The sequence below is a fragment of the Pygocentrus nattereri genome, chromosome 1, assembly GCF_015220715.1.
Source record: "Pygocentrus nattereri isolate fPygNat1 chromosome 1, fPygNat1.pri, whole genome shotgun sequence".
NCBI classification, from domain to species: Eukaryota; Metazoa; Chordata; class Actinopteri; order Characiformes; family Serrasalmidae; genus Pygocentrus; species Pygocentrus nattereri.
The window spans coordinates 13,358,918-13,368,816 of NC_051211.1; the positions used below are offsets into that span (position 1 = coordinate 13,358,918).

The window sequence follows — 9,899 nt, forward strand, 5'->3', positions numbered from 1 at the left end:
GGAGCCATGGACACCAAACATCTCACTGTGGCAGCATAAATCTGGTTTTTGTGACATCACAAAAACAGATTGCAGTTCAGTTTATATAAAGACTTGATCTGTATTTAATATTTCATGTACTGTGCTGCAATATATCCATTTAAACAGATCTAATTATGCTCTTTGTAGTCAAATATGCAGTTGGGAAGTGTTTTAAGTACTGATGATTTCCACAACATGCAAAAAAAAAAGCATACTGTGATTTATTCTGATCTAATTCATTGCAATAATCCTAACTAGCGTCATACAAAATGCAGTCAAATAACAAATTGCAGTACCTTCCATTTTCTACAAAAACTGCTCAGTGTTTAATACACACATTATATTGTACAAATGTTACATTAAAACATGTGGCCTCCTTTTTTGAGCCCAGTAGTGCTGATCACAGCAGGCTGTGAAAACACTGAGGTGACAACAAATGTATTCCTGTTTCACCTTTGAAAAGTGTTTTTGCACCTTCTCTGTTTTTATGCAGATAAACTTTCACATTCTCATTCTACGGATGTATCTGTAGGTGTCAGCAACCGTGTTGTGACTTGCATGAGATTTGCAAAATCTTACGTTGAGGCATGTTTTCAGAGCCTTTTGTTATGTGTGGGTTAGATTCTGCAGATATTAAAATGGAGTGACGAAGCCTGCACACCAGGCTATCCTGTTTATCTCTGCCGCAACTATGAATCATGTGACTGTGACTAGTTGACATTTTCAACTAGTGTTCCTCAGCACCTGCTGTGACGACCAAACAGCTGAATCATTTCACTTCATTAGGCTACTTCACTGCACTAGTTTCTTTGAAAGGAGTTTGTTTGTACACAAGGAGACCACAATATATATTATTATATATAAATGAAATTAATTCATAAAGTTGAGATTCTAAGAAGTTATCTTCTGTTCTTTTGAACACATTCAATTTATGTGCACTGCCCAGTACAACAAACAGAATTGTATGAACATACAGATAACATCTGTTCACTGGCAAAAATAAAGGCATTGTTCTCAGAGCTTATGTTTGCCAAAACAAACAAACAAACAAACTCTTCCAGCATGTGAGTGTGTCACACATACATGGGGCAGGTTGTCACGTGTGCACATTGTCATTTTAGCACTTTCACTTCAATTATTTATTTTTTATAAAACTTTTTTTGTCTTAAATGTAAAGTGTGACAACCAGCCCCATTCTCTCCTACCACCCAATACAGTATTTACATCTCAGCAAAAACAGTCTTGGATGGAGGGGGCAAAAAGTATATCAGAATGCAAGAACGCACCTGCCCAACCTGAATCATCTTTCACAGATAAACTGGCTTGAATGGATATTTATAGTGTTCACCATCTGCATAAATTTGGGCAATTTAGTATATAGTATGTTGGTCGGTCAAAAACAAATCACCAACACTGGCACTTTGTCTTCATCAGAAACTGAGCAGATTTTTTTTTAAGCCAACATCAAAATAAACACATCCCTTCACAGCAGGGCTATCTGTCTTCTCATTTGTAAAGGCTGAAAAAAGACTCAAATTCACACATGATGGGTGATGGATTAATGAAGCCAAACTGGACCACATTACTTTGTGAGAATGGTCATCTGCTGCCAACGAAAAGTAGCACACACAGATTTTATTACATCTCATGTGCTGACTGGTCCACTGGTCAGTCATTCCAGGTACATATACACAGGTATGTTACCTCAACCAAAACGTCATGCTACATTTATAGTGTAGCTTTTAACATAGAGATCTTTTGATGTCATGGTGGTGCAGATGAACGTTGTAGAGGAGGGCTGCAAGACAGACTGTTCGGTAAACTCCAATAATGTTTCAAAATGTCCGATGTAAACAAAGTCTGATGTGAACCGTGACATATTAGGTTATTACTGAGTCAGCATTGTTCACTGTGGTGGCAATAGGAACCAGACATCTGAAGCACCTAGACACCTCCCATAAAGCTATTACACAAAAGTTTTGAAAAGGCTTTTGCCTGAAATATGTTTTTATTTATTCATGATGAAGAGGTACATGCAGGGTGGTGTATGGCAAAAGTCCCCAAAGAAAATTTTTACCACGATTTTACTATTATCAACTTTATATATAAAATGCAGAAGACATGACTAGGTTGACTGGTCTTGTTACATTTGCATTATAGACATTGCAACCCCTAGTTCCTATCACCATCACTATAAATGAAGTACACTCAGTAAATTTGTCTACAATGCACCATTTCACCCCTAACCATGCGAAATGACCTGGTTAACTTAACAATTATGCAGAAATGTTGTAAAATGGGTGAAATTTCCATTTAACTGCTGTTGTGATATTGGCCTTTGCATTTGTGCCATCACAGAGGACTGTAATACCTAACTGAGCCTTTCACCGTTTACTGTTTTAGTTTCATTATTCATGTGTGTGTGTTCAAAGAGTATTTTAACCAATGAGTTCCACATGCTTATGTGGATGTTTTTGATTAATCAAGGTATTAATGTAACCCAACAAGAGTAAACTGTCACATTATGTAGAAATATAATTAAAATGCTAGCACTTCGTCTGTATCGTGCAGCCATTATCCATAGCAGAAAAATAAGGAGGCGGAGTCAGTTCAGATGGCCACGGCCTGCAGCACGAGACCCAAATGGTAAAGTCTTTTTCCCCTTTCCACTGGAAAGAAAGTCAGCTGTGATTTCTGAACAATGCACCTTCTTGTAAATCCAGACAACACCTTTAAACATTCAAGATGATGCTGAGCCAGAACATCTGTGCAGTGTCTCTTGCATTAATCATGACAGGACCAGCTGCACACAAAGACACAAAGATGGTTACTCCTCCAGGTTCATTCTGCAGAGTAGTATGGAGCAGAAGTGTGTAAAAGCAGAAATCCTCCTACAGCTAGCTGCTCCACCAAGACAGCAGCCCTAATCCTGGCTCACTGATGGAGGCCTGCAAGACAGATAAGAATACATAGAACACATCAACTATAGGTTTTATTGTATGAACTAAAGGCAATGTTAGTGAGTAGAGTTAGCTTTGTTAATTAGAAGTTACTACATACTAAGAGACATACACTATATTGCCAAAAGTATTTGCTTGTCTGCCTTCAAACGCATTTGAACTTGAGTGAGATCCCATTCTTGATCTATTGGGTTTAATATGATGTCGGTCCACCCTTTGCAGCTATAACAGCTTCAACTCTTCTGGGAAGGCTTTTCACAAGGGTTAGGAGTGTGTTTATGGGAATTTTTGACTGTTCTTCCAGAAGTGCTTTTGTGAGGTCAGACACTGATGTTTGACAAGAAGTCCTGGCTTGCAGTCTCCGCTCTAATTCATCCCAAAGGTGTTCTATCGGGTTGAGGTCAGGACTCTGTGCAGGCCAGTCAAGTTCTTCCACACCAAACTCACTCATCCACGTCTTCATGGACCTTGCTTTGTGCACTGGTGCGCAGTCATGTTGGAACAGGAAGGGGCCGTCTGCAGAAGGTTGGTGACCGCTGCACACTATGCGCCTCAGCATCCGCGGACCCCACTTTGTCATTTAATGTACCCGAGTCACCGTCATTCCCAAACTTCCAGTTTCTTATAATACCTCTTTACAGTTGAGTGTGGAATATTTAGTAGTGAGGAAAGTTCACAACTGGACTCGTTGCACAAATGGCATCCCATCACAGTACCACAGTAGAATTCACTGAGCACAAATGTTAGTAGAGGCAGTCTGCAGGCCTAGATGCTTGGTTTTATACATCTGTGGCCATGGAAGTGATCGGAACACCTGAATTCAATGATCTGGATGGCAATATAGTGTATGTATAACAAAATGCTGCCGTCAGAATAAAACCTTTTGAATCCAAAATGATGACTTTACAAGAAAAGGAACCCAACAACCCCACCCCAAAAGTAATGTTGAGACATTTATTTTGGTCTATTCAACATTAAATTTAGATACAATGTCAAAGTACCTCAACTGAAAATCATTGGACCAGTTGAAGGTGCCTAGAATTACACCTGTGGGGGCCAATTCTGGTCTTAACTAGCCAGAGTTCAGCATAGTTTGGTGGTTTCCTGCTCACACCATCTTTACCACAGCATGATGCATGTCACTGATGAGCTGCCATGGCAAACAGCAATTTTCAATGTTACTTTTAGTTGAAATTATATATTTTGGTTGCTGCAAGTTTATTTTTACCACTGAAAACAACGGATGATAGTGTCAGACATGCTTTTGCTTTTAAATGAACACTCTGAATGAAGGAGAAATTAATACATTGAGTAGCAACATTTACATGCAATCGAATACTGCAATCATCGTCATTATTGCAAGTGGGCATGCAAATAGCACACTTCACTTTCGTAGATTAAAGTTATCATCAGATTTCTTGAAACAGATTGGAATTTAACTCTGTAATCAGGTTTTTCAGTGCATGTATACCCCCCACTCTTATTTCTTTTCTGAGAGTATATGGACTGAGTGGACACAGGGGTGAATGGTATGTCTTGAAACACACCACATCAAACTCTCTTCTTTAAGAAAAGCTAAGGAAAGTTAATCCTCAGATCAAGTCTGGCATTTAAGTACAGTATTACATAAACTAATATGAATGAATGTGTGCGTGTCTGCATGTGTTGTCTCTCACCATCAGTGTGTAAGGAGCCTCTTTTTTCTGTGCACTATCGTCTGTAGCTGCAGTAGGTGCTGTGCTGGAGTTAGCTGGAGGCTCTGGGTCAGTGGTGGGCCCGGTGGGAGATGTGTCCAGGAAGAGCTCGTCCACGACCCGGAACCGGATCTCCTCACCCTGGTCCATGTAGAGGTCATGAGTGCCCTCATCAGTCTCGTACTCCCACACCCACACTTGCTCTGCCTCATCGCTATGGCAACCCGTAAAGGACCAGAACAAACTGAACACAAGCTGTCATTTGGTGTCCCACTCTGAGAGCAATAAGATAGGGCTGCAAAGCTATGATCTAAAGTAATACATTTAGACAGAACAAATATAAATCAAACTATAAAAAAAGCCAAGCCAATTAAAATGAGCTGTTCTTCCATTATCATCTACAGTTAATCAAGAGTGACACATAGGATACAACTTAGCAGGCTGCTGTAGGGACTCTGGTGGGATTAAGATGTCATCAAAGAATCCAAGGGTGACTATGAATGAAAGAGAGAAAGAAAGAAAGAAAGAAAGAAAGAAAGAAAGAAAGAAAGAAAGAAAGAAAGAAAGAAAGAAAAAGAGAGAGAGAGAAAATTTTAAAAGATCATTTTTAAAGCATTATTAGTTAAAAATGTTCTACATAAAAGAAAAAAAAAAAAAAAATACTAATAACAGGGAGGAAGTTTACCAATGAAATAACACACCCTTACCAGATACAACACTTTGACCAGCACATCACTTTCACCAACCCAAGAATATTAAGAGCACTTTAATAAAATAAATAAAAATTTTTTTTTAAAAAAACTCAACCCATGAGAGTCATTCCAACATGGCTTGGGATGGTTTTGAAGCGTCCGTGCTCAGACACTGATCTTTTGTTCTTTTGAACAGGAGCCTCCACGAAATATACAGACATTTAGGGACAAAACGACAGGCTCTCCTTAAAGTCAAATCTCCATTTTAGCTCATGGAAATAAAGTGATGTAATAACTGTGGTAAAACACCTCCTTACTAGCTGTTTACAAAGGCACCATCTGCAACCCTCTCATGCAGAAAAGTTGCTCCTCACTTTCCACAGGGTTGCAAACAAAAGGGTTAACAAATAACTCTGGGAAGGACACTTGAGTCAATCCATCAGCCAGAGCAAAAGTCACAATCACCTTAAGGGGTAGAGACAAAAACGCTTTAAATGCACTGATTAAACTGCCAATTACTCTCTCTGACCTGAAACCAATATGCTGTGCTAAAACTCCAGCTGATCGCCACTATCCAACCTTAAATGGATCAAACGCCTGATGAGAGGGGGCACAGAGAGAGGGAGAGAGTGACAGAAAGAGTGAGAGAAAGACTTATTGCGAGAGTGAGAGAGAGAAAATGAGAAAGAGATGGAAAGAAAGAGAGATCAATAGAAAGACAGTGAGAGAGAAAGAGACTGTGATATAGCGAAAGACAGAGAATAAGCAAAATAGAAAAAGATAGAGCAAACCAGAGAGTGTGAGAGAGATAGAAAGAGAGAGTGAGCAATGTTGCATGCAGCGTTACCATATACTCCTTCTTGACTGCAGTATTTAATCTTCCCCACCAGAATCTCGTCCAGGAATGGGTGAAACACCACATATCTAAAATGCACTGTGTGAAAAGAAGCAACAGTAAAGATCTTATGGTCACAAACATTAAAGCCCATGTCTGAAACCACTGAAACTGGAAGGCCAGGAGTAATACCACAACAAAGGCTTTCAAATAAGCATTAAAATGCATCTAGGATATAACACAACAATCCACCTGGCTGCAGTACCTTTAGTGTGAGAGGCTCCATCCCCAGGAAATATGTATGAATCCTCTAGTTTAGTGATGTCATACAAGCAGATGCACAAGCCAACATTATACACAACCTAAAGAAGTGAGAGACCAGTCATTATCTAACAGGGACAGTGGGTTTAGTATCAGTAAACTGGCTGCTACAGAGACAACCTCCTACAGAATGGACAGGTGTATTCAGATTAACCACTGAAAAGCAATGACTAATGTTAGACGGCTATCAAAGATTATTTAAAAAGAATGAGAAAGAACTGGTAAAGAACTGTGCCTGAACAATTATAGTTAAAGAGTCTTTGCATGGATCGTCAGTCACCTGCAAATAGGTCTATTTGTCTCTTTGCCTTTTCGTTAGCTACTAGCTAGATGAACTAGCAGTTATAGACTACACTAATTCCAGCGTTTAAGATTATATACTGATAAAACCTATTTTTATCTAGAAATTGAATTCTGCAGTGCAGCTGCAACAGGCCAGTAAAAGAGATGCAGCTTGCTGACCCTTGAACGAGCATTTTGGCTTCTCTGGAGCTCAGGGGGAAAACCAAGACACACGTTTCCACCCATTTTCTCAGCACTGCAGGGACACTGACCTGGTGCTGAAGCGTTAGTGTGTTTTGTGCTGGTACATGTGAATCAGACACAGCAGCACTGCTTGAGCATTTAAATGCCTCAGTGTCACTGCTGGACTGAGAACAGTCCACCAACCAAAATTATCCAGTCAACAGCGTCCTGTGGGCAGCATCCTGTGACCACTGATGAACGACTTGAGGCTAACCAAAAAAAAAACAAAAAAAAAAAACTGTGGCAACAGACAAGCTATTGTCTCTGACTTTACATCTACAAGGTGGACTACAGAGTGGGTGTGTCTAATAGAGTGGACTGTGTTTAAAAACTCCAGCAGCATGGCTGGGTCTGATCCACTTGTACCAGCACAACACACACTGACACACCATCACCATATCAGTGTCACTGCAGTGCTGAGAATGATCCACCACCCAAATAGTACATGCTCTGTGGGGGGTTCTGACCACTGACGTACAGGGTAAAAGGGGATGTATTATGAAGGTTAAACTGCTTCTTTTTATTCAGTCAACCATTTGTACACAGGAATGGGGTCGGTCGTTTGAGATTACCTTCAATATAAGGACAACTGTTTGCAAAAGGTGCACTGCTGGTGACTGAGGCAGCAAACTTTGCAGTGATGCAAAAATAAAGAGCCAAAAATGTTCCTTAGCTTCACTTATTTAACACAAGGTGTAAACCTCGGCAATTTCTGTAACTTTTTAAGAAAAGCTCTTAAGTTGAATTAATATTTTTATGCTGTCCTCAGTCATAGAAAACAATGCAGGGTTAAGTGAGTGAAACTGCGTGAAGGGAGTTCCACGTCGTCGTTTGTTTTTGTACTTGATCCAGAAGACGTGCACTGGTCGACAGCTGACGTGCAGTGCAGCTCTACAGAACTGAAGCTGGGAAACAGTGGATGCAGGTCTTGCCTTGTTGGCCAGTTTCTTGTTGAGCTCTTCAGCGACGGCCTCGTTAAGCTGCCGATGGAAATTCCACGGAGGAATCCGCACCGTGTCGACCATCTCCACCACCAGGAACATCCTACGAGAGAAAGCGGACAAACGCGAGTCCACAGCGAGAGCACAGCAGACGCCAGTGTCTGCGGACATACAGCTAACAGACGAGGCTAAAGGTGGCTTCCTTTTCACCAGCGTCTTGTTCGAAGGTCTCGTTCCGCCTTAAATGGTGCTGCAGCTGTTTTCTAGCGGGAGGAGGTGACGGCCGCGTCTTTTAAGGTGGAACGAGAAACTCGGGGGGGAAAAAAGCCAAACTCACCCTCGTGCATGTAACGTTAGCTAGCTTAGGGTCTACAGGGTCCCTGCAACGGTAATTTACCCCAGGAGCTTCCGGACCCGAAAGTTGTTTAACTGAGTTGTTTTGGCAGCCACATTTACTTCAGTTACTTCTAGTAGCCCGTCTTTCACCGGTCAGAGAGGACATTTTACCCGACGGCGGTCTCACCGGTCAGAGCCGCGCGTTCACTCACCAGGGTCGGTTAAACGAACTGGGCTACGCCGCGCAGCTAGGCTAGCTGTCCGCTCATGTTCACCCACCTTCTCTGTTTTCTGCCAGACCCTAATGCTCGGTAGATAGCCACTGTTCTGGTCAACTGTCCGTTTTACCCATATTCGGTTAAATTAGCATTAAAGTCGCTCCGCAGTTAAAAACCCGAAGCTCTTCCAATCTTTAGCTGAAGCTGCCACACGTGTGCTGTGAATTCACGACAGTCCGTGCCATTTTACGTCACAGCGCCTGCGGCCAGATGACAGAAAATCAGCCTTAAATAAATAAATAAAGTGATCAGTTTTTAAAACTACACACCAATCCTAACGATAAAATATACATATCAAGACTTAAAACGTGAATTATTCTGAAGGAAAATCATCCTCAATCTGTTTACTTTTATCTTTATAGAAGCTCGACTGTAGTTCAAGTTCTAATTTATAAAATACTCTTAATTTATTGGACCTAATCAACCGTCAGATTATAATTAATTAATGAACGTTTTATCCAATAAATATTGATGTATTGAAGATGAAATTAGTTGATTTTTTTGTGTAAAAAGCGAGCACGTCCTCTACAGGAAGCCAGTTCAAACTGTGTTTTTCAGCAAATTTTAGAGCACAATTTGCTACGTTTTCACATTTTCACCAATTTAATCAGCAACTATTGATTAAATTCAGCAAATAAAGTGTTTGTGCATTAAAGTGTGAAGTGCGCTCTCTAGAAAAGCAAACGTCATTCAAACATCTCCACATGACTGCGTATACTGTCTATATTAAATATAAAGTATATGGTTTCTATTGATTTCTATTTCTATCTCTGGTAGGTATTAATACCATTATACTTATATTGCTTACATATTATGAATAAACCATAAGGGCACTCTAACATATGGGCCTTAGAGCCTGTACAGTGATATAATGTGATTATGTAATCTGCTCATGGCCTCTACAAACTCTCCTCCCCCCGAAAGCCTGAAGAAAACAAAATATACAGCAAACCATCACAGATATGAAGGTCAAACACATCAGATCTGTAGTTCAAAGGAACTCGGCACAAAGCAAATCTGAACACATTCAAATTCTGTGAGCAGGTACAGTTTTAGGAAATAGCCATATATGTAAAATGCTTTGCAAAAGTCACTTAATTTCCTATCAAAACAGTCATTAAGTACAAGGTTTTCATTGTCAAGAAAACAGCAGAAAACACAACAGAAAATGAAACCCAAGCCTCAACAACTAATCTTATGGGCGATTTGCGTTCAGTATTTTTTCACACCTCCATAGTTCACTATAAGTTGGTTAAATTTTCTGCTTCTCATGATCCAAGCAATCCCAGACACTTT

General features: G+C 40.3%; 1 protein-coding gene across 5 annotated transcripts; it reads right to left on the reverse strand.

Moving 5' to 3' along the window:
- Positions 1–321: 321 nt before the first annotated feature.
- Positions 322–8,794, reverse strand: polr3h (polymerase (RNA) III (DNA directed) polypeptide H). 5 transcript variants are annotated; one of them, XM_017717337.2, is made up of 7 exons: positions 8,538–8,794; positions 7,981–8,092; positions 6,468–6,564; positions 6,215–6,301; positions 5,106–5,169; positions 4,658–4,889; positions 322–2,969 (listed from the first exon to the last, which is right to left on the reverse strand). In XM_017717337.2, the coding sequence occupies exons 2-7, from the start codon at positions 8,089–8,091 to the stop codon at positions 2,919–2,921; spliced, it is 642 nt and encodes a 213-aa protein (XP_017572826.1). In that variant the 5' UTR covers position 8,092; positions 8,538–8,794; the 3' UTR covers positions 322–2,918. The 5 variants fall into 5 exon arrangements, with proteins under 5 accessions (XP_017572826.1, XP_017572825.1, XP_017572824.1 ...); XM_017717336.2 differs by having other exon boundaries at positions 8,327–8,794; XM_017717335.2 differs by having other exon boundaries at positions 8,605–8,793.
- Between the last annotated feature and the right edge of the window lie 1,105 nt (positions 8,795–9,899).